Source organism: Onychomys torridus, chromosome 10 (genome assembly GCF_903995425.1).
Source record: "Onychomys torridus chromosome 10, mOncTor1.1, whole genome shotgun sequence".
Classification (NCBI taxonomy): Eukaryota; Metazoa; Chordata; class Mammalia; order Rodentia; family Cricetidae; genus Onychomys; species Onychomys torridus.
The window spans coordinates 70,603,114-70,628,224 of NC_050452.1; the positions used below are offsets into that span (position 1 = coordinate 70,603,114).

At 44.3% G+C, this 25,111-nt stretch overlaps 1 protein-coding gene across 8 annotated transcripts in view; it reads left to right on the forward strand.

The window, feature by feature from the left end:
• Gak (cyclin G associated kinase) overlaps nucleotides 1-25,111 on the forward strand; it is a 64,101-nt gene that overhangs the window by 9,442 nt on the left and 29,548 nt on the right. For 5 of the 8 annotated variants that reach the window (XM_036200518.1, XM_036200525.1, XM_036200520.1 and 2 more), the window contains 10 exons: nucleotides 3,762-3,904; nucleotides 6,604-6,729; nucleotides 11,715-11,804; nucleotides 14,153-14,288; nucleotides 14,678-14,790; nucleotides 16,486-16,576; nucleotides 17,918-18,041; nucleotides 21,491-21,540; nucleotides 22,103-22,251; nucleotides 24,580-24,702. In XM_036200518.1, coding sequence (XP_036056411.1) covers nucleotides 3,762-3,904; nucleotides 6,604-6,729; nucleotides 11,715-11,804; nucleotides 14,153-14,288; nucleotides 14,678-14,790; nucleotides 16,486-16,576; nucleotides 17,918-18,041; nucleotides 21,491-21,540; nucleotides 22,103-22,251; nucleotides 24,580-24,702 — 1,145 coding nt within the window. The remainder of the gene's footprint in view (nucleotides 1-3,761; nucleotides 3,905-6,603; nucleotides 6,730-11,714; nucleotides 11,805-14,152; nucleotides 14,289-14,677; nucleotides 14,791-16,485; nucleotides 16,577-17,917; nucleotides 18,042-21,490; nucleotides 21,541-22,102; nucleotides 22,252-24,579; nucleotides 24,703-25,111) is intronic. The other 3 variants (XM_036200524.1, XM_036200526.1, XM_036200521.1) reach the window with 3 other exon arrangements.

A 25,111-nucleotide genomic window follows, 5' to 3' on the forward strand; every position in this document is an offset into this window, starting at 1 on the left:
CCAGCCTCTGCCTTTCTCGTGCTGGGATTAAAGATGTGCCCCAGCTCTAAGCTCTTCTTTAGTTTCTTTCACAGTGGGAAGTTTAGCTTGGTGGCATTTTGCCCTGAGGTCACCACTCCCTTTATTCCATCTCCTGGAACACAGGGTTTAGCTCTGTTCCACTTCCTGGTGCCTTTTTTCTCCTCAAAATTTACATTTTGTAATTCACCCTGTTCAGTTTGCTCCTTTTCGTTATAAGTCTTCATTAGAGTTACCATGGATAACCACAGACAGCCTCTATACTAGGCTGTTTTGAGATTTCCTCTGCCAATAGAGTTCATCTAAAATTCTTCACTTCAGCCTTAGGCAGACTCTTCAGACAAGGGTGAAAGGCAGCCAATTTCTTCACTAAAATATCACGAATGATTTCTAGGCAACATATAAAATTCTTTTCCTCTGAAACTTCTTGAGTGAGCACCCCACACCTCATCAAATCACACACTCAGCACCACTCACTGTCTTGCATGTTCCTAATAGTATGGCCCATTACGCAGCACTTAAAATGTTCAACTGCTTTTCTAATACACAGTCCCAAAGTCCATATTACTCCAAACAAAAACATGGTCAGACCTGTCACAACAGTACTCCAGTCCCTGGTACCAACTTCTGTCTTAGTTAGGGGTTCTATTACTGTGAAGAGATGCCATGCATGACCATGGCAACTCTTATAAGGAAAATATTTAATTTTTTATTTTATTTATTTTTTGCTTACAGTTTCAGAGATTCAGTCCATTATCATCATGGTGGGGAGCATGGTGACATGCAGGTAGACATGCTGGAAGATTAGCTAAGAGTCCTAAATCTTGCAGGCAACAGAAAGTCAGCTGAGACACTGGGCATAGGAAACCTCAAAGCCCGCTCCCACAGTAACACACTTCACCCAACAAGTACATATGCACTCTGAAGCCACACCACCTAATAGTGCCACTGGACCTAGTTTATTCTAGAGATTTCATTTCTACCCACTGTATACTAGGATTTGTTGCAGGCTGTCACACCCACTCAACTTTTACGAGGATTCTAGGGATTGAAACTCTGGTCCTCATGCTTATGTGGCAAGCACTTAACCCACTGAACCAGCAGCATCTGCGTTTCCTTTTTGGTAATCCAAAGTCATTACAATGGGGTGAGCTGATATCCTAGTAGGTTTCTGTTGATATGATAAGACACCATGACCAAAAGCACCCTGAGTAGGAAAGGGCACATTCCATCTCTGAGGAAGTCAGGATAGTAACTGAAGTCATGAACCTAGGTGCTGCACTGGACACAGAAGCCTTTGAGAAATGCTGCTTATTGGTTTGCTTTCTTATATAACCCAGGGTTGGCACCACCTACAGTGGACTGGATCAAACATTATTGTAAAAAATTGTCCCCTCAGAACAGGGGCTGTCTCTGACTCTTTTGCTGGCTTTTGGGACCCTACTTCTCATACTGTCCAGCCTTAATACATGGGGAGGTGCTTAGTCTTACTACAAGCAACTTGATATGCCACATTTTTTTGATGCTCATAGGAGACCTGCCTTTTTCTGGATGGAGACAGAAGAAGAGGGGATTGTGGGGTTGGGGGTAGGGCTTCAGCTGGGATATAAAATAAATAGATAAATACAAAATGTAATAATAAAAATAGATGTTCCTGCAGACTTGTCTATGGGCTAAACTATTGGAGACAATTTCTAAAAACTAACCAGCACAGCTGACAAACTAACATGAATTGGCGGATGTCTCCCAGAGTCCATCTTTGGGAGGACATAGATAAGCAGCCAGGTGCTTAAAGGTGAACACTTCTGTGTTGGACAGGGCTTGCCTGGATTTGGGGCAGAGTTGCTGAACTTCTGAGAAGTTAGGGAGTCCCCTCCCTGTGAGAGCAAGTGCAGAATTCACTAAAGGCAGTTTTGAAGTCTTAGGTTGAGCCATGGACCTTTTCTTTAAGTTGATCTCTTTTGCTGCATCCACTGTAAACCCTCAATCCGGACTTTGTCACGAATAGGCTAAACTTTCTCCGAGTAAAGTAAGAGGGTTTATTTGTTTGTTTGTTTGTTTGTTTGTTTTTAGCAGTTCCTGCTCTGTCACATGTGGATTATTTGTAAAAATACTTGAAAACTGAAGATGTTCCTAGGATGCATGAATTCTTGGGTTTGATTGCTAGCACTACAAAAAAACCAGGCACACCTGTGATCCCAGCACTCAAGAGCTAGAGAGAAGGATCAGAAGTTCAGTCATCCTTAGCTACTAAGCAAATTAGAGGCTTCAAAAAAAAAATTCAAAAGTATAAGTTAGATGACTCCACAGTTACCAGTGTTGCTGCTGTTGCAGAGGATCCTGGTTTGTACCCCAGCACTCTTGTCAAGTGGCTCACAACCACCTGTAATTCTCACTCCACGGGATCCAGTGCTTTCTTCTAGCCTTAGTGAGACACCTGCACTCATACAAATTCATACACACACATAATTTAAAAATAAAATTGTTAAGGATCAGTGAAATGACTCAGTGGGTAAAGGCATTTGCCGCCACACTTGACCATCTGAATTCAGTCCTTAAGACATACATGGTTAAAAAGAGGGCAACTTCCAAAATGTCCTTTAACCTCCCTGTGTGCATTGTCATATATACCCACCTAAATTTTTTAAAGATGAAATAAAAAATAAATATTTTTTAAAAATTTGTGTGTGTGTATGACAATTTCACCTGCCTGTGTGTTTGTGTGCCACATGTGTGCTAGTGCCGTGATAGTCAGAAGAGAGTATCAGATCCCCTAGAACTGGAGTTACGGATGGTTGTGAACCACCATGTGAATGCTAGGAACCAAACCCAAGTCCTCTTCAAGAGCAATACATGCTCTTAACTGTTGAACCATCTCTCCAGCCCCCAAATAAATACGTTTTAAAAGTCTTGTGGCTTATTATGGTGACATATGCATACAGTCCTAGCATTCAGAAAGTTAAAGCAGGAGGGTGGCCAAGTTTTTGAAACCCTGTCTCAAAACAATAAAAATCTCTTAATTCTTTCCAAGAATGAACTATTGAATGGGCCAATTAAAGTTAACATTATGATCAGTCTGACATAGAGCTTAGGTGGACATATCTACCCCTGCCCCTGGGAGCCTGCCCATTTCACCAGGGTCCCTATTTTTTGTAGGATCACTGTTCCCCTGGGTTTTATAGATTCTGAGAATCAAGTATGGTAGAAGCAGGAAATTGTTTAATCCTGCAAGAGTTAGGAGCCAGAAGGAAGCTACCAGCAGAACATGATGTAATTCTGAACTACTAGGATATAGTTCTGTGGTGAGGGTCAGGGTTTCTGCTTTGTCTCTGCTGTGCTGTGGATATGAGCCTAGAGCTTCTGCTTTGTGATTATTCTTTCAGTGACCTTGGTCACTGCCTCTGCTAACTGCTAGAACTTTTCCCCCTGCCTTCAAAGCTTTCTCATATGCTTGTTTTTGCTTCTTGTTTTGTCCCAGGGATGTCCTAAGCCATCCCCTGCCCTTACCTTCCCTGGAACAGGGGTGGTCCTTATACCCAAAGTTATAGGGGCCCCTTTTCTTTGGCTTCCTACAGAAGTTTAAGGATGGCTAGAGTGGTACAGATTGGGTATGCACCCTGACTAAGGCCTTAGAAACGCCACTCCTACCTGGACTGTCATACACAGAGGCAGATCAAACCTGCTAACAAATGGAGTATAGCATTCTCAACTCCAGGGTGACTAAATTCACTTGTCTCCTTTAGGACAGCTGGTGGAGTTTCTCAGGAGAGTTGAATGTAAAGGCCCTCTGTCCTGCGACAGCATTCTGAAGATCTTCTACCAGACATGCAGAGCAGTGCAGCACATGCACAGGCAGAAACCACCCATCATCCACAGGGATCTCAAGGTACCAGCTGGGTTGCATTGCTGGTTGCATGTCTTCACACTCTGTTCTCCTACCTTGGGATAACTCCCTAGTAGTCTTTGTGCCCCCCATGCTTGGTCAGAGCCTAGTGCTTTCTGCTCAGCTATTGTCCAGTCATTCTAAGCTTCTCAGTTGCCTTTTCTCACAGAATTGTGGCCATCCAGGTGCAGTTCTGACCTTGGTGGGGAGTCACTTACATGGAAAGGCTTCTGTTGTGTATCTCCAACTGTAGGCAGGATGCATGTACCATAGCCTAGCTGAGGGTGGCACCTGCCTGTCTGAATTGTTATATGTAACTTGTGGAGCCTGGCTTAGGAGTATACTCATATGAGTTTATTTCACTTTTTCCTGTTATTAATGAAGTTGAATATTTACAGCTACCAGCACCTGATTCTTCAGTTTCTTTTTATTTTGCCCCCCCACCCCCATTTTGACTTTGCTTATATATTTGGCTCACTGGAGTTCCTAGTATATTATTGAACAAAACCGTTAAAGTTATATTGCCATAGCCTAGTGTTTATTCCCCTATTGTGTCTTTTTTTGAAGAAAAAAAAAAATCTGAAACTGGATTGGTGAGGTGGCTCAGCAGGTAAAGGCATTTTCTACCCAGTCTGATGTCTTTATTTATTTATTTTATTATTTTTTTTTTTTGGTTTTTCGAGACAGGGTTTCTCTGTGTAGTTTTGGTGCCTTTCCTGGAACTCGCTTTGGAGACCAGGCTGGCCTCGAACTCACAGAGATCCACCTGCCTCTGCCTCCTGAGTGCTGGGATTAAAGGCGTGCGCCGCCGCCGCCACCACCACCTGGTCCAGCCTGATGTCTTATTTACTTTCCTATTGCCATGAAGAGACATCATGACCAAAGCAACTTATAGAAGAAAACATTTGGTTGAGAGGGTTGCTTATAGTTTCGGAGGGTGAGTCCATGACCATCATGGTGGAGAGCATGATGGCAGGCAGGCAAGCATGATGCTAGAACAGAAACTAAGAACTTACTTACATCCTGGTCCTCAAGTTGGAGCAGAGGTGGTGGTGGGGGGAAGACTGAGAGTAACATAGAATTTTGAAACCTCAAAGCCCATCCCCAGTGATACCCCTCCTCCAAAAAGGCCACACCTCCTAACCCTTCCCAAACAGTTCCACCATTAGAGACCAAACATTCAAATATATGAGCCCATAGGGCCGTTCTTATTCAAACCACCACCCCCAACAACTTTGAGTTGATTCCCAGGTTCCATGTGAGGAAAGGAGAGAACTGGCTCTCAAAAGTTGTTCTCCAACCTCCACACATATGCTGTAGCATACATGTACCTCTTTAATACTTTGTTTATTTATTTAAGCTTGAAGATAGTATGGTAGATGTTATTGTTGGTGGTGGTAGGTGGATGTGTGTTAGAAAAAAATGAACATAAAGAATAAAATTAGTGGAGGATTGATCAACTGCCTACTGAGTGTCTACACAGGTGAAGCCTGTAGCTTCTGCTTCAGGAGCCCTAAGAGCTGGCTACTCAGTCACTTCTTGCTATGAAACAGGAGCTTCAATGGCTTTACACCTCTTGTGTGCGTATGTGACTTGTGCCACAGTCACTGCCTGCTTGCAGTGATCATGTCCTTGGTTTCCTTGATGCTACAGTTTGTTTTCTGTGCTGGTGGGTGTCATTTGAATTCTTTTGGGCCTGTTTTTTTGCTCAGCATTATGTTTAGATCCACCTGTATTTCTATGTAGTCTTGTCTCACAGAATGTGCATTGTGGGACTTTCTCATTATGTATCCTTCCACTGTGGACAATGTGGCACATCTGTTTTACTTCCCTTGTTTGTAGCTAACTCTGCTGGCCTGTGTCCTGAGAATAGTCCCATCTGGCTCATCCATGGAACAAGTGTCCTCTGTGGTTGGAGGGTACAGGAATCTAACTCTGGGTGTTCTGGCGGCTGTATTCTGCTAGTTTGTGGCCATAGTTCTTCCTTTTGCCAGCCTGTGATAGTACATGCACTTTTCCCTTGACAGTCTACTTGATAGACTCAGCAGAGAACCAGACTAGGAACAGTAGGTGGCTGGCTGACCTGTGTTGAGACACTCTACTCTGGTGAATGTAGAGGATACTTAATGTGCCTAGGAGGAGGAACAGGATGCCAGTAGAGCAATTGACTGGAATTAGGATTGCATGTAATTTTATGAGTCATGGATTTAAATTTGGCTGGGTGTAGTAGTACTTGCCTTTAATCTAGCATCTGGGGCGGGTGGGGGGGGGGGCAGAATCAGGTAGATCTCTATGAGTTCAGGACCAGTCTGGTCAACATAGTGAGTTCTGGCCAACCAAAGCTACATAGTAAGACCCTTTCCTTAAAACAAAACAATTATTTTAAGGCCTTCTGCACAAGAAGTCTTTTGTCTATCTTTGTTAGATTTATTCCTAAATTAGTGTAGATATAAGTAGCGTGTTTTATTCTTTATCTTCTGACATTTCAGAAGGCTCATTGTCTTTCATTAGGTTTTCTGTTTGCTGGGTAGGTGGTTTTAACTTTAAGAAATTTTGTAATGGCCCCTAGCAACCGGCAACCTGGACCTTGGTGCAGAGGGTTTTTTCTAAGGAACTGATTTCATATTCCTGTTTGTCTTTGCTGAGGTTTAAGTTCCATGTACACACTAAGTTCATAAGAACCATCCTTTGGCATTTTGCAGGTTGAAAACTTACTACTTAGTAACCAGGGGACCATTAAGCTGTGTGACTTTGGCAGTGCCACAACCATCTCCCATTACCCTGACTACAGCTGGAGCGCCCAGAAGCGAGCCATGGTGGAGGAAGAGGTGAGGCATGCATTTGAGTCTGCACCTCAGGAGCTGCTTCTCAGTCCTTCCCTCATTCCCTTTATTCCCTCTGCGTCTTCAGGCACAAGTCTGAGTATGGCTCTAAATAAAGATTCTTAACAGATTGCCTGCTACTGTATCCTGGGAGCATCATCTTCTTCCTGGCTGTATTCTGCTAGTTTGTGGCCACAGATTTAAACAGAATGGAGAATTCATTTGATCTCATGCTCTTATCAATCTGCCTTTAAATGTCCTCATCCTGTTGATTTCTTAGAGTTATTTTTAATTGTCTTAAATACGTACAACAAATTTTAACATTTTAAGTCAGATTTTAGTGGCATTAAGATACATTAGGGCTGAAGAGATGGCTCAGTGGTTAAGAGCTCTGGCTGCTCTTCCAGAGGTCCTGAGTTCAATTCCCAGCAACCACATGGTGGCTCATAACCATCTGTAATGAGATCTGGCGCCCTCTTCTGGTGTGCAGGCATACATGCAGGCAGAATACTATATACATAATAAATGAATAAGTCTACAAAAAAGAAAAAGATACTCATTATTGTGCAGCTATCTCCAGAATTTTTCTGCCATTCTAAACTTAGAAATTTTTTTTTTTTTTATGGTTTTTTGAGACAGGGTTTCTCTGTGTAATTTTAGTGCCTATCCTGGATCTCGCTCTGTAGACCAGGCTGCCCTCGAACTCACAGAGATCCACCTGGCTCTATCTCCCAAGTGATGGGATTAAAGGCATGTGCCACCACTGCCCAGCCTAGAAATATTTTTTAAAAGTCATTTAGAGGGCTGCAGATGTGGCTGAAAGAGCACTTGCTTCCCTAGTTTAAAAGAATTATTTAGAAATATTCTTTGTTGATAGACTCACAGCTTAGGTCAGGTGTCTTCTGTCCCTGCAGAGAGGCTGCATCCTCAAAATGTATATATAATTCCACAGTGACTAGCATTTCATAGAATTTACATGAATTGCATGTACAAAACAATACAGAGCAAAAGAATAGCCACAGTGCTCAGCATAAAGGTCCCAAAGATAGGTAAAGTATAGTAAGGGACCACTCTTGCTGTAGAGGGACCATGATTCTGAAAGATGGCCTTACATTTCTAGCCTGTCAGGTGCTGCCAGGTGAAGCAGCTACAAGGCTAGATTGCCTTTCACGGGCGGACACTTGCTTCCTAGGGATGCATCTATGGAGGAAGAGGCATAACTACCTGGCACAATGCTGTCAGGGACAGTTGTGTTTATTGCTTCACATGATGCAAGCCTCATTAAGGCAGGGTTTCTAGGCTACTTGGAGGTCTGACACCACATCAGAGCCATGCTTATTAGACCAAGTGGGTCCTCACCTTTGCAAAGATCATGCTAAGTTCCATATGAGGCTTCATTCCCAACCACTGGTAAGGGTTTGAAGCCCAAGAGTAATTCTGGCCAGAGCTTAGGAAGAAAGCCCTGACCTTGCTGTTCAGTGTTTGTCCCACTTCATAGCCAACTGTGTATGATTCAATTTTAGTATATCAGAGTTGTCAGCCACCATCAATATGAGTGAAAACCATTCAGATCAGTATTTATTTGGATCATCAGTCCAGTCCCGTTCCTTTTGCTTAGTTATCCTTTTCCAGTGCCCTGCCGATATGTGATGTGTGGATATAGTCCTGCAGCCCTTCATTATGCCCATCTATTGTGTGGAGAGCTCGACTCATTTATTCCTCCTAGCTTCCAGTGTCTTGCAAGTCTCCTTCAGTGGTGATGACTCCTCTTAACCCATCTTTGCTGTTTGCTACTGACTGTAGTACTCTGCCCATCACTGAAGTGGGAGCCCCAGAACCTGCTCGTGTATTATCTGTGATTCATAAGGACTTGGGTACCATTTTTCCCATGGTCACGATTCAGTATGTCTTTATTTTGGTGGGAAAATGTCCCAGATTTGCTTCACAAGGCTCTTGGATTCTTTTCACATTTACCATCTGGTATGGTTTTAATGTGGTTTGTTTTCTCCAGACTTATACTGAACTTAATCCTCATTGTAGGGTATTCATAATATGGAATCTTAAGTCAACTATGGTTTTTAGAAATGGACCCTTGTAGAAAGAATTAGGATTAAATAAGGTCATCAGGATGGAGCCTAGTGTTTAAGTTTTGGTGGCTTTCTAAAAAAGAAAGACCAGAAGATACATGGACATTACTTTTGTCTGCTGTGTGGTACCCTATGCTGCCTTGGGACAGTGCCAGAAAAAAAGACTGCTACCACATATAAGCTCTGGGTCAGAGTCATGAATTAAAGCAAACCTCCTTTCTCTTAGTTTACACAGCCTGTGGTATTGTGTTATTGGCAATGGAAAATGGACTGATAACAATCATTTTGGAGCACTTGTATCTTTAAAGTACAGGAGGTTTTGTGTGACCACATGCCTGCCTTGCTCTAGCTCTGGGCTCAGCTTCTTGCCTGAGAAGCCTTGCTACCTTGGAATCAGAAAGGAATAGAGAGTCTGGTCAGATCACAAGTCTGTTGGTCACCACTGGGCCTCTATGTCTAGGTCTAACAAATAGATGTACTTACTTATACTGTGTAAGCAGCTGTGCGAATGAGCACACACCCATTCTTAGAGTGGCAACTACAGATCTGCACAGCATCTCCACCCAAATGTGTCTTGAGTGAGAGCCATCCTGTCTACAGTCTGACTCTTCCCTGGTCAGCCTCAGGATCATGAGCCCTCAGCACTAAAGAATCTACTGGAAGTTTGGGTTTGTTTTAACTTTTGTTCCTAAGTTCTGTGTGCTGAACAGACATAGTGTCCAGACATTCCTGGGTTTATTTCTCCTTAGTCTGGTCCTTACTCATTTGTAGTATATTTGAGTTTACTTAACAGTATTTCCAGAGCAATTGTCATATGCCCCTTTTTACAACAGCTTCTTAGACCTTATTTAGTGTTTTCCCTTCTAAGCCTCTTTATCCAGAGCTGGGCAGAGCTAGCTACCCCCTTTTCTCTGACCCTATGGGGCTCTTTTTGGGTTTTTGTTTATGATTCCTGGACTGCTGAAGTGACTGCCTCAGTTCACTCAGTTTCTGCAGCTGCTTGCATCCCCAGTGTGTGTCTTTATCTGTATTTCTGTTGCTCATGCTGTTCTCAGTGTACTGTAGGTATAAACAGGTCTACATGAACAACCACTCTGTCCTTGTATCCCGTGGGCTTTCAGAGTGGGTACTTGGGGAGGAATGAAATGAGCTGCTGGGTCAAAGGGTTCGTGCTCTCCAGTATATGCAAATCAAGTTTTTCATGAAAGTACATCTCACACCTAAAGTATATGGTCATAGTATGTGGCTTGTTGGCCCTTTGTTGGCCACAGTACACTCTGCATCGTCTCTGGCCTGATCTTTTGTCCACTCTCTGATCTCTCTCCATCTCTTGGATTCGATCCATGGTGTTTTACACCTTTCTACAGGCTCTGGTTGGAACTGTATCTTGCATAGATTTCCTTGTCATCCTTAGAGAGGCTTCTCATGTTGGCTTTCCACTGGCTTGTACCTTCTACTGTCTAAGAAGTCATTGCCTGTCTGAGGCCTTGCTACCTTTCTGCAGTGTCAAAAGCGTATTGGCTTACTTTGATTTGAATCATAGTCTGGGGTTGGTATGTGAGTTTGCTATGAATTTCCCATATGGTGTGTCTTAGGGTTTCTGTTGCTGTGAAGAGACACCATGATCACAGCAACTCTTTTTTCTTTCTTTCTTTCTTTCTTTCTTTTTTTTTTTTTTTCTTTTTCCCGAAACAGGGTTTCTCTGCAGTTTTGGTGCCTGTCCTGGATTTTACTTTGTAGACCAGGCTGGCCTGGAACTCACAGAGATTTGCCTGTCTCTGCCTCACCACCATTGCCTGGCTCATAGCAACTCTTATAAAGGAAAACATTTAATTGAGGTAGTGGCTTATAGTCCATTTATCATCATGGTGGGACATGGCAGTGTGCAGGCAGATGTGTGCTGGCTACATCTTGATCTGAAAGCAACAGGAAGTGGTCTGAGACACTGGGCGGTCAGTATCTTGAGCATATATGAGACCTTAGAGCCCACCTTCACAGTGACACACATACTCCAGCAAGACCACACCTCCTAATAATACCACTCCTTTTGGGGCCATTTTCTTCCAAACCACCACAGGGTATATTACTGAGGGTCCACAGAGTCTTAGTTTTGTATGTGTATATATGTGAATATGCTTTTGCATGTGTTCATGTATTTGTGAATGCACATGTATGCATATGTGTATGGAGACCAGAGGACAAGTTCAGGAGTTATTCTTTAGGAGGCATCCACTTTGTTGTTTGAGAAAAGGTCTCTCAGTGGCATAGAACTCACTGATTAGTTTAAACTGGCTAGCCAGCAAGCCCCAGAAATCTTATCTGTCTCTACTTCCCCAGCACTGGGACTACAAGCGCTTTCCACCATACCAGCTTTTCTTAAATGTATGTTCTGGAGATCAAACTCAGGCCGATTCTTGTACAACAAACACTTTACTGACTGAGCTATCTACCCAGCTCCTGACTCTGTTTTTAAATATGACCAGCTGACAGACTTCATTATTTCTTGGGTTATACAGGCTTATGTCCCCTACTAGAACTCATCTGGAAGCTTCTTTTAATATAGTAACTCCATCATGTAAGATGGCCTCTTTGATCACTCTAAAAGAGGTTTCTCATGCCAGGTACGACATGTTCCCTTGAGGAAATAAAATAGTCCAGTGGGTTAATCCTTGGACTTGGCTCCTTTCGTTACTTCTGGGTGGCCATGAGAGATCACAATCTCTAAGGAACGTGGTGGCACAGCATTGCATGGCCAGAGTCCTCACAACACATGGGAGGAGGAAAAGTCACTGCTGTCAGCCTTCAGTAGAGACCTTAGGAAGTTGTAGGCCTCTGTGCAAAACACAAAAATAATGCTTATGTGTAACTTACCCTGAAATCTTTTTTTTTTTTTTTTTTTTCCAGATCACGAGGAATACCACACCCATGTACAGAACACCAGAAATTGTAGACCTGTATTCCAACTTCCCCATTGGAGAGAAGCAGGATATCTGGGTGAGGTCTGAGTGCTTCTCTTGCTGGTGCCTGGTCAGTTAGGTCATGGCAGGAGCTGCAGAGGCTTCTAGCAGCTGTCTGTCTTAGGCGCTCATGTCCCATCAGCTCCCTTCTCTTATGCTTTTCTCCGCTCTTCACCTTCATTTTCTCGTTTCTTTTGTGACTACTACCAGAGGTGAATTAGCAGAGCAATTAGAGGAGGAGCTAGAAAGATGTCTTAGTGGTTAAGAACACTTGTTCCTCTTGTAGAGGACCCAGGTTCCATTCCAAGTGCCCATATGCTGGCTCACAATCATCTATAACTCCAGTTCCAGGTGATCTAAAGCCCTCTTCTGACCTCCAGGGGCAGAAGGCACACACATGGTGCACAGACATACATGCAAGCATAACATTCATACACATAAAATAAATCTTCAAAAATAATAATTGAGCAATTGGAGTAACAGCATGACTTTGAGTCTGCACAGGCGTCACACGGCAATACAGACAATTTCTGTACCTGTTCTACTTCTGGAGTCGTGAATTCCAGACCTAGGGATGTCTCTTGCAAGGAACCCTCTCTGGGACTACGTCCTCATCTGCCATAGACATGCACTTTTCTTTCACACCAGTACAGTTGACACGGGAGACCTATACGACCTCAGGTCTGTCCCCATGTGCAGTAAACAGCCAGTTCCTAAAAGGATGTTCCTGGGGCATTCTTAGACCAAGACATTGCTAACATGTTGATGCTGCCTATTTGCCAGATGTGGTTTCAGACCACCATAGGGTTAGACTCAGCCCAACATGCCCACCTCCACCCCTCTGGACACCAGTAGCGGTCACAGTTGTTTTGCCTGTGCTTCTCACGGACTGACTAGAAGCCTGGCTTCCCACAAACCCCTCCTGGGGTTTGATTAGCTTCCTAGAACAGCTCAGAAAACTCAGGAACACACTTATGTACATTTACTACTTTATTATAAAGGATGCATTTTGTGGAGACCTTGTGGTTGGTTACCACCTTGGTCAGGGTCAGTCAGCTTAACCCTCATTTCCTCTGTCCTGTTAGAGGTTGAGGCCTCTGATCTTGATTTTGTCTTGGTCTTTCTGGTGACCACATGCTCCATCCTAAAGTTACATACAGATGGCCAACAATCAGCAATTCAAGGAGTTATGTGGTAGGAAATAGAAATAGACTAAATATATTACTTCACACATGGCCCCTGTTTACACACTGAGCTGGGCCCTCCTTGTTGTGACCAGAGCTATCATTTCCCTAGAGACAGAGACAGTGATGGCATCATCAGCACCCTCCCCCTGAGACACTGTCAAGTACTTACGCATTTGAAGTTTATAGGAGTCAGTTAATCCCACTAATGAAGACACATCTTCATTAATTTCTTGGCCCACCTAGGGGGGTTCTCACCACACATCTGGACACATCTATGTGTTCTGTATATGCTATTGCCTGTGGATAAAATCCCAGTGTTTCAGTTACCTCCTGTTCACACTGTTGGATGTGGTGAGTAGAACAAACCATAAAAGGAGGTCAGGTCTGTGGGAATCCCTAGCTTGCCTTTATGCCTTTCACACTGCTCAATTTATAGGAATTATCTACATGGAGCTCAATTCTTGGCATCTGCTGTGCCTTACATAGTGAGGTTCTCAGGGTGCTTACCCATCTATAAAACCTGTGTTTGAATAGGAACCATGCAGTTTTGATGGGAGCCTTTCGATTTGAATAGCAAGAGCTTAGGACTTGTTGCTGAAACGTAGAAAGTTCTTTGTGGAGGAGGTGGGAAGCTTCCCATGGAAGGAATTGCTGTCACTGGCCCATCTTGCCAGGTTGACTTTTTAAATTTTAAATTGTGTGTATTTGTGTGTCTCCGGGTAGTTGTGTGCATGTAAGTGCTGGTGCCTAGGGAGGCCGGAGTGATTAAATCTCCTTGGAACTAGAATTACAGGTGGCTGTAAGGTGCCAGACATGGGTGCAGGGGACCAAACTTGGGCTCTGGAAGAGCAGTATGTGCTCTTAACCATTCAACCACCTCTTCAGCCCCTAAAGTGACATTTTTTTATGTCATAACCGGTGTGTGACTCATTCAAATCAACAAAGAACAGCAGCCTGTTTGGTGCCCTCCAGGGTTCACCAAGAAGGGGCAGTTCTTTTGTACCCCTCTATTGATGACCTTGTCTCCTGGGCCCCTGCTCAGCCTGTCCCTGCTGGTCCCTGTTCAGCTTGTGCCCTTTGTTCCTTGCATAGCCCCTCCCCCACCCTCTCTTCTCCTTTTATCCAACCTCTGTTCTCCTTGAATATTCTCACTCTTTAATCTGTCCCTCACACTCTGCTCTCCATTTTTCCCACACAGGCACTGGGCTGTATCTTATACTTGCTATGTTTCCGGCAGCATCCTTTTGAGGATGGAGCAAAACTCCGGATAGTTAATGGGAAGTACTCCATTCCTGTGAATGACACTCGTTACACAGTCTTCCATGACCTTATTCGTAAGTTCCTGTTATGAATTTGCCTGATTTAGAAACTTGAGGACATGAGCCCCCCGTTCAATAACAATGAGTACTACTCACTCATGACCATGGGGTCCCACATTTGCCTCCATAGCTGCTGTCCTGACAGCTTTCTAGTGGGGGCTTTTCCAGGGAGCTGCCCCCTGCTCACCCCTTTGGTGAGCTTATGGCAGTCTAAGTGGCCATTTCTGATAGACTTGTTTACTTTTTGTGGTCATTCTGTCATTTTCTCCTTGGCTTCTGAAGTCAGCACTCTGGGTAAAGTATGTGATCTTTGTTCTGTAGCCTTTGCAATAGTAGGTGGTGCTGTCCAGCTGAGGCCCAGGGCTGTAGGTGACATGGGGCTAATTTATGGTGTTTTGCCTTAGGTGCCATGCTAAAGGTCAACCCGGAGGAGAGGCTGTCCATTACTGAAGTGGTCCGACAACTCCAAGAAATTGCAGCAGCCAGGAATGTGAACCCCAAGGCCCCTATCACAGAGGTAAGGACATCATGAGGCTCAGCTGTCCATGCCTAGACCTTTAAGGTATTGTGTATTCTTGGCATTAGCCTGAGACACCTTCATCCTATCTTACTAAAGTCACAAACCCTCACAAGCTTATGGTTACCACAACAGGCACTCCTGTGGGTCCTAGCTCAGGTGGTCTCGAACTCTGGACATGCTCACTTAGATGAGCCAAAAGAGTTCCTTTATTGTTTTGTTTCCCTTGATGTTACTATCTACATCTCACAGTTTCTGGGGGCATGCACCCAACCATGGCCTCGTGGTTGCATTTATCCCCAGGCTCAACACAGGTCCAGTACACATAGTTGCTGGCAGTTGGACTAAGGCATCCTATGCTCTGTACTTTCAAAAAGCAGGCAGTCCAAGAAAATATTGTGGTATGGACGTCCAGGAGGCTTTTTTAAAGCAGCCATAAGTCTAGCCACACCTTCAAGGTATAGGCAGGTCCCTGGGCATCTCTAAGAATCCAACGTCTGTGCCCACTTTGCTGTGTATAGCTCATGGCTCAGGCCGGATTCTGCTGTCCTACCATCTAGCTAATGAGGCCTCTCTTGAATCACTCTGCAGAGGCTGCATGTCTAGTTCTAGTTTTTTCTGCTTCCTGTTATTGGTCCTTTCACCCCTAGAAGCAGAGCTTTTCAGGATCTATTGATACTGGACTAGTTATCAGGGTGTTTAAGGTCTATGCTGCTGAAGGGCAAGGGTACAACATGGAAGAGAGGACTTTTGGAGATACTGGTCTGAATCCCCATCTGTGGATAGGGATCCTCAGGGAAGTAGTGGGTAGAAGAGGTCTATGATTCCTTTAGGGGATCCTGCTGATAAGACCCTTTCTATTGGCACTAGAGCATAGAAAAACTAGGAACAGTATATGTTTTAAGAATTCAGGTGCCCTGAGGATGGCAGGTTGATGATATGGATGCTTTTGACAAGTTTCTTTGGTTGATCAGGTTGATGGTAATAGGTCAGAGGGACAAAAAAGGCATTGGGAGATTGCTCTGTGGCAGGCTACCTGGGTCCTCTCCTGTTACCTTTAGGCTTTTGCAGGAGCGTTTAGTGGCTGTCTTGGAGACCACTAGAAAGTAGGAAGCAGGACTGTGGGCCTTGTTCTTCATAGTGTGTCAGGACAGAAGTACTGCTGGCCAGTGAAGACACCAAAAGTTTTATGATTGTAGTGCTTATTAGAACCCATGAACACTTTCTCTGGGCCAACCAGCTCCTTAGACAATATGCACTGTGGGCTGAGTTCAAAGAATAATAAGTATGGTCCAAGGAGTTGTTGGAGGAACCACACACGGCACTAGGACCACAGGTATTAGGGTTCTGGACTGCACACCTGACATGTCTACTCAAGATGGTCAAGTAGATTGGGAGGAAATGAAGTAGAAAGAACAGATTCTATGTCCATATAGGTTTGGATATGTCATCATCGTATAAGGGTGTTAGCATTTGTCTGATGTTACTCTCTAGGTTACCCTGAATGTTGTTTTAGAGCTATGAATAGAAGTTTTATTTCTACCTCTGCCAAGACTCCTAGGAACTTACTATCCTTGCATGTTGGAGTAAACCAAATACAGGCTGGCTCATCAGCTGAGGGCGCAATGCTGAGTGCAGGTGTAAACTAACTCTGGCTTTTGTATGAAGCTGACACCATGCCTTTGAATCTTATAGCTGCTGGAGCAGAATGGTGGCTATGGGAACTCAGGGCCTTCCCGAGCACCACCCCCTCCTGGGGGCCCTGTGAATAACAGTTACAGTGGAGGTAAGTGCTCCAGCCTAACCACTAGTCTTTCCCCACAGGTTGTTTACCAGGTACCCAATATGCATCAGAGCAGATAGCAAAACCATGTTCCTTGGGAGTTTTCAATGGGTGATTGTCTCTACCATTCCAAGGAACTCATAGTTCTTTTGAGCCATTGTGTTCAGGGTAGAATACAGAATTTGACAGAGTATTTGGTCTTAAATCAACCAAGGGAAAGATTGTCAGGGAAAGGTCCAAGAGAAACCAACCTAGAGCTACCAGGTAACTCTGTCCCATAGGAGTTATATTAGCTTCACTATATATATATCTTCACAAAGCAAAGGTTAACTCATCTGCCATTCAAGATATAATGAAATAAGTCTTCCAGGCATGGTTGATAATAGTCTCTAGCTCCTCTGGAGGTTACACTGAGTCCTGGACATTGCATAGTTCAAAGCCTATGGAAATGACCCTTCTTAAGAGAGGACCTCCCAGAGTGCCTTCGAGAAATTGAGTACCAAGGCCAAACCTGCTTTAGACAAGGTTAGCAGATAATACCTTAAGGTCACAGAGCACTAGAGGTGCCGACTGGGAGGAGAGGAGGAGAGGAGACGGGAGTCGTAGGAACTAGGGTGCAATGGGAAGAGCTGAGGGTTATTCCTACTGGCTTGAGAGAACAAGCCACAGAACAGTGGCTTTCCATCTCAGGTGGGATGGCCACCTTACGAGCACCAGTGAGGGCAAGGAAGACTGAACAGGTACGGTCATGGACTGACTGTGGGATGAACCATTTTCTAGTCTCCTTTTTGCAATGTCAAGGACTAACTTGAGTCCTTCTCTAGATCTTTGTTTCCTAGAGAGGAGGCTCTTGTCTCCAAAGATTGGCCACCCCAGTGTCCTGGTCTTGAGGTTCTTACTCTGTGCCCAGCATGTGTGGTGCATTTAGGGTTAGGGCAGGGTGTCTTCTTTTACGTCATGCTATGTGGGCTGTTTGTGGGGCTGTTCAGAACCTAAGTCACATCTGTGTTAGCTCTTCCACCACAGTCTTTGAGGGTCCCTCTGGTCTCAGAGTCCACTTTTGTGGGCTTCACCTGCACTCACTTTAGAAAGGGTATCATGTCCTGCAGTTACTGTTTTGAGACTGTCTCATTGGTGCAGTTCCAGGTAGAAACTAGGTCTGACTTGTTCACATAGCCTTCTGTGCCTATATTGGCCATTCCTTAAGTCTCTGAAATGGCTGGAAACAACAGGCTAGCACCTGCCAGTGGGAAAGATAGCTCACTGGTGGGTTTGAGGGAATCAGGGGAAGCAATGAGGCTTCTTGGGGACATACTCTTGACCTACTGTGGCTCTTTCCTGTAGTTCTGGCTCTGGCAGAGTATGACCAGCCCTATGGTGGGTTTCTCGACATCCTACGGGGCGGGACAGAACGGCTCTTCACCAACCTCAAGGATACTTCCTCCAAGGTCATCCAGTCTGTGGCTAAGTAAGTGTGAGGGCTGTCCTATCCTGTTCTATGCCTGTATGGAGATTCCCCAAGGCAGTGTTAACTTTGTCACCCTCGGTTAGGATGAGCCATATACAGACTTGAGCCTGGGATCTTGTCTCAGTTTGCCTTCTATTGCTGTGATAAAACACTGACCAAAACCAATCTGGAAAGGAAAGAGTTTTTTTCCCGCTTATAGGTTACAGACCATCATCAAAGGAAGCCAAGATAGGAACTTAAAGCAGGAAATTCTAGAGGTGGAAACTGAAGCAGAGGCCATGGAGGGTGCTGCTTACTGTCTTTCTTTCTATGGCTTGTTCAGCCTGCCTTCTTATGTAGCCCAGGAACACCTGCCCATAGGCCAGTCTTATGAAGGGATTTTCTCAATTGAGATTTCCTCTTCATAGATAATCCCAGCTTGTGTCAAGCTGACCAAAAAAAGAAAAAAAAACAAAAACAAAAAAACTAACCAGCACAAACCTGAGGCCCCTGTCCATAGGACCCCCAACAGAGCTGGCTTTGTGCAATAGCAGCATCTCAGAATCTCCTTAGCTCTGCTAGTACCTGGCATGATGGCACTGTTTTTCTTTGGTGCCAAATAGATGAAGCAACTGCAGGGCAAAGTGGCACCTTCCAGCGTACTCTGATTACTAGAAGTCAGTCATTATGAGAGACCTGGGCCACAGTGGGTGTGAATATATGCTTAAGAAAGTCAAATCATGGCCCAAGAGCCTTGGTGAGTATTCCAGAACACAGTACTGTGTTAAAGGTTACTCCGTCAGCTTTTCTGGAGGGAACTGTGACTGAGATGCTTGGGCAGTCTCCCTGGCTCTTACCAGTATGGATGCTCCTGCTGCCCAAGGATGTCTGCTGCTGTAGTAAGCACCACTGGATCATACTACTTATGGTCCCCAAACTTCTACAGTTGATGAAACATGGTGGGTGTGCTACATTGTAGAAATATGGATATGTGAGCATACATATGCTTATACCTTCTGCCTGGAGTGTATGCTTAAACCACTAGGCATGTCCAACCTTTTGATATTGTAACATGATCTCTGTCTATATTAGGGTTCTTTAAGGGAACAGAACTGACAGAATGAATACTATATATTTCTATGCAGGGTTTATTATATTGATTTTTAGGCTGTAATCCAGATAGTCCAGTGATGACTGACTTTTGGCAGAAAGGCCAAGAATCCAGTAGTTGTTTACTCCGAACTCTAATGAGGCAGTCACTGCAGTATCACCATTTGGTTCTGTTGGGTCTGTCTGTCTTTCTGAGTCTAGACTCAGGCATGACTTTTCCTTTTTTTCTGTCTTTTGGATGTTTTCTAGAGCTTTATTTAGTACTTTGGGCATTTTTACTTTCTCTAAAGCTCCACTCCCCACCATACAGCTGCTTGCTTGCCATGTTGCTGACCTCCATGCCTGTCTCAAATGGCATGGTGTGCTCGCGCTCTCTCTGTCTCTGTCTCTGTCTCTCTCTCTCTCACACACACACACACACACACAAACACACACACACACACACACACACAAAACTAGTTGAGTTTATAATAAACTTTAAAACTAAAGCAACAACAACACATGATGTTTTCAGTAAGTATATGATTTTTTGTTGAGCTATAGTCATAGCTATCTTTGGCTGCATGTAACCTGTAGGCTACAAAGTAGACATAACTGATAAGAGTTACATAACTCCTGTATTTATTATTTATTAAATTTACTTAGATTAGCAGCAAATAGCCTTCATTTTTTGGCTCTATCGTATGTGAAAAGGTCCAAGTGTGGTGACAGGTGGCAAAAGTGACTACTTCAGGTTCTCTTAGTTGCTTGAGGCTGCTTGATGCCTTAGAAATCAAGATCTGGGCCACCTTGATCTATGTTAGGTACAAACCTGATGTGTATACCATTGAACCTGTGCCTAGTCCCCTGTACTTTTCCCTGAACAGGCTAGAGGTTAGGGTATAGTGTGTGTGGAGCCCTAAGTGATGCTCAGTGCCGATTGTACACCACTAGGTGTGTGCTTTCCTATACCTAACCTGATACTGGGGCTTGTTGATCTTCCTTGAGGGGTCAGCTAAGTTATTTTTATGCTGTTGTCTGCATTATATTTGCACCCTCCACACTGTTTACCTTTGTAGCCCTGGTTGATTTGGAACTCACTATGTGGACCAGGCTGCCTGTGAATTCACCAAGATCAGAAATTTGCCTACCTCTGCCTCCAGAGTACTGGGATGAAAACATCTACCACTGATACCTGGTATCTTGGTTACTATTGGGTTATTACTTGTTTTTGTGAAGAAACAGATTGGAACTAGTTAGTTCTGATCTGTGGCCTGTTTGTTTAACTGCCTTTTCCCACCAAAGTTTAAGTACCAGATAAAGCTGTACTTTAGTACAAACTGTTTGTTGTCTCAGAGAGCCTTTTATATCCTAAGTTAGCCTGTCTTAAATTCAAATGACATTTTAAACTGTTGAGATTGCCATAATCAGGTTTTATGTCGGTGAATTTATAGTGTATGTCTATTCTTTCTTCCACCTGACCCTCCATATTGACCCCTTGTTGACTCTGCTGAGGCCAAGTGTGCCTTCCTCAACTGCCTCTGACTTTCTTATCCTAACCTCACTGCCCAGCTATAGTATGCTACTCAAAATAGTTATGCAACACCATTTACCCCCCCCCCTTTTCCAAGATATCTTGGTTGTTCCAGCATAAGTGGTTTTTTTGTTTTTTTTTTTTTTTTTTAAGAGGAGTTGTATGTAGAATAAGTTTATCAAGTTCTTGCATAGTCATTTAGGATTTGATCTGTATTTTTGTCAGTTTTGTGAACCAATTTAGGGTATTGGTTTCTAAAAGTTTTTTGGTTTTTGGTAGCCGTGAGCAGTGATGTATCTTAGTCACTTGGGATGTCTTTGTTTCTCTCCAGCAGTATCTGCTGTCTCCTTTCAAGCCTGTATAGGGTACAGGGTATGCTCTCGCCTCAAGTTGCCAACCTCTGTTCTTCTCTAGCCCCCCTGGAGCAGTGGGATCAATGACTGGTGTCTACAGCACCCTTGTCTGTGTTACTGTCAGGATCAGTCCTCAGTGTTTTTACCTTGGAGAACACTCTAGAAAGAAAAGATGGTTAAAGCCCTTCTGGGCTGCTCTCTCCCACATTCAGGTGTTGTGTGCCACCTCTCATTAGTTGTCAGCTCATACAGCAAAGTCACACACAAGATCTTGTGCGCATGCTCTCTCTCTCTCTCTCTCTCTCTCTCTCTCTCTCTCTCTCTCTCTCACACACACACACACACACACACACACACACACACACACACTTCTCATGGAATACAACCTGCCAGCAAGGTTACCTCAGCATTCTAGGACTTGGGCTCCACTTAAAGTTCTTATGATATAACTGCCAAGTATTTTCTGTAGTGATTGAGTGTTCTTTTCATTCCAGCTATGCAAAGGGTGATCTGGACATATCTTACATCACATCCAGGATTGCAGGTATGTATAACTGGATAATAGACATCTATAGGGACTTAGACAAGGGCCAATGGAGGTAGCTGAGGTGCTTCTCTTGCCTCTTTGGTAGCCATGGATTCATTTGAAGTGTGACTTGGAGACCAACTACCCAGATTGGTGGTAGGTAGGTATTTTGTATCAAGCTATATTTCATAGCATATTTCATGGTCTATGAAAAGGGCAAGGCCAGTGTCAGCCCAGCTTCTGGCATGACTGGAACTCTGAGGGTACAAACTGAGTAATATAATGATCAGGCCATGCACATTTAAAACTAGATAATCTAGGCAAAAAAATAATCAGAAAAGCTGATTGTAGCCCTTATAGACCATGTTGTATATCGGGTTACCTGAAAAGTTTCCCCAGATGTTTGTGATTAGTTTTGTGAGATTTCTTGTGTTATAAGTCTGTACACCTCCCACTGCACAGGCTGAGGGACTTAAAGAGGGTAAGAAGAGCCTGTGTTTTGCTAGATACTGTGGTAGGAGACAAGCACAGCCCAAGTGGGCAATCTTTTAGCAGCTAACTTGAGCCTGCTCTGTTTCAGTGATGTCATTCCCAGCAGAAGGTGTGGAGTCAGCAATCAAAAACAACATAGAAGATGTACGGTTGTTTCTGGATGCCAAGCATCCAGGACACTATGCTGTCTACAACCTGTCTCCAAGGATTTACCGGGCTTCCAAATTTCACAACCGGGTAAGTGGCCTTTTTCTTTTTGGTTTTTCTGTGTAGCTTTGTGCCTTTCCTGGAACTCACTCTGTAGTCCAGTCTGGCCTCGAACTCACAGAGATCCGCCTGCTTCTACCTCCCAAGTGCTGGGATCAAAGGTGTGCACCACCACCCGGCTACTATTACCTTTTTTTTTTTAATGATCTGAGCCATTCTTTTTCCACTGAAGTCCAGTTTTAAGTGAAGGATCTTCACTAGCCTAATAGGGACAGTGCCAGACAGCTGCAAGGAGCAGACCATGGCACCTGCCAGGGAGGTTAGGGCTAGAGGTGTGGCCAGAGCTGAGGATCAGCCAGAGTTTGAAGGGAACTCTGTGTGTGTGCACGCGCGCACACACACACACACACACACACACAGACTATGGGGTTAAAAACCTTGGGAAGATTGTTGCTTCCCAAGAAACTAGGATGCCTTCCTCCCCTTCACTGCTCCTGGCTTCCAGGACTGTTCAGTCATATAATCCAGTTGGTGACATTGAACACAGGGCTTTTCACATATGTAAACTGACCCAAAGCCCAAGAAAGGTAGTTCTTTTTGCAGCATTAGTGAATCAGTCTTGTGGCATAGGTCACTCATAGCCAAGCGGGAGGTCACATGAGGACCCCAGCTGAGAAAGATGCTCAGAGACCTAGGCCACCACATTTGTGGAATCATTCATAAAGGACAGTTCTGGGGGCCGGTGAGTTGGTTTAACAGGTAAAGGTGCCTGTCATCAAGTCTGACAACAAATTTCAGTCTCTTGGACCTGATGTTGTTTGAATCTAAAATGGTCTTATAATAAAAAACCTGGAGCCAGATATTGGGGTGAAAGCTGAAAGATCAGAGAAGCAGAGCAATCCACAGCAAACCTCACCTTGCCAATGCCTCAGCCGATCCTGTTTCCATGAACCCTCAGACTCAAGGCCTCTGAGTCTTCACCCAAAAGGGTCTCAGCTGAACTGCTTTAGTTCCTGTTTCCTCACGCCTTACATACCTTTCTCAGCCCTGATGTCACTTCCTGAGATTTAATACTGTGTGTGTTTCCCAGTACTACAATTAAAGGCATGTGCCACCACTGCCTGGCTCTATTTCCAGCGTGGCCTTGAACTTACGGAGATCCATCTAGTGATGGTATTAAGGGTGTGTGCCGCCACTGTCTGGCCTCTTATGTCTAATCTAGTGGCTGTCCTCTGATCCTCAGGCAAGCTTTATGAGGGTACACAATATATTACTGCAGAAGGAGAAAATCAACTCTTATTAGTTGCCCTCTATCCTCCATGTACATATGCTCTGTGGCACTGGTGTGTGTGTGTGTACACGGATACACACTGGTTAAAAAAATTGTTTAAAAAGGACAGTGTTGCCAGGGGGTTGGTTGTGCATGCCTTTAATTCCAGCATTCAGGAGGTAGAGGCAGGTAAATCTCTGTGAATTCGAGGCCAGCCTAGTCTACAGAGCAAGTTCCAGGACAGACTGGGCTGTTATACATAGAAACCTGTCTTGAGTAAAACCAAAACTTATTATAAGCCACAGTCATCCTAGGGTCCCCCTGCTATGTAGCCTCCCTGGAACTGTGGGTTGCAATCTGATTGCTCTTCGCTTTATAGCTAGTATCCACTTATAAGTGAGTACATACCATGTTTATCCTTCTGGGTCTGGGTTACATCACTCAGGATGATATTTTCTAGTTCCATCCATTTGCCTGCAAATTTCATGTTACTGTTTTTCTCTGCTGAGTAGTACTCCATTGTGTATATGTACCACATTTTCTTAATCCATTCTTCAGTTGATGGGCATCTAGGTTGTTTCCAGGTTCTGACTATTACAAATAATGCTGCTATGAACAAAGTTGAGCATGTATCTTTGTGGTATGGTTGAGGCATTCCTTGGGTATATGCCCAAGAGTGGTATGGCTGGGTCTTGAGGTAGATCGATTCCCAATTTTCTGAGAAACCACCGTACTGATTTCCACAGTGGTTGTACAAGTTTGCACTCCCACCAACAGTGGAGGAGTGTTCCCTTTGCTCCTCATCCTCTCCAACATAGACTGTCATTAGTGTTTTTGATCTTAGCCATTCTGACAGGTGTAAGGTGGTATCTCAGAGTCGTTTTGATTTGCATTTCTCTGATGACTAAGGATGTTGAGCCCTAAGACACAGGGTTTCTCTGTATATAAGAAAAAAGAAACCTGTCTTGAAAAAACCACATTCACACAAGGGACAATCTTATAGGCAGAGACATGGTAAACGTGGTGATGCCAGCCCAGGTTCATTGGGGCTGGTGCAAAAACTCAACTGAATGGACTGTCTCCCACAGGTCTCTGAGTGTGGCTGGGCAGCCAGGCGGGCACCACATCTCCATGGTTTGTACACTCTATGCAGGACCATGCATGCCTGGCTCCGGGAAGACCACAGGAACGTCTGTGTTGTGCACTGCATGGTAGGTTGTACTGGCTGCATACAGTGAACCAAAGCAACGCTGGTTCTGAGTACTATGGGAAACACTGACTAGAGGAAGACCTCTGTGCTTCCAGCTTTGATGGACACAGGCTCCCTGGTGGTTCCTGCTTCTATTGGATAACAAGCACTCATAAGGGCCCTTTTGGTGATCTGAACAGCAAGAAGCCACTCCTCTGAGAGAGGGGTATGCACCTTGAGATAAATGAGTTTTTATCTCAGGTTTTCCTAACCACAGAGTGAGGGGGAAAGATTAGGACAACCAACATGCAGTGTGGCACCCAACAGGAAGCACACTCAGGGCTCAGCTCTGCCATACTGCAACGGTGTTTTGTTTTTTTGAGACAGGACCTTTGCATACCCCTAGTTGTTCTGGATCTCACTCTGTAGAC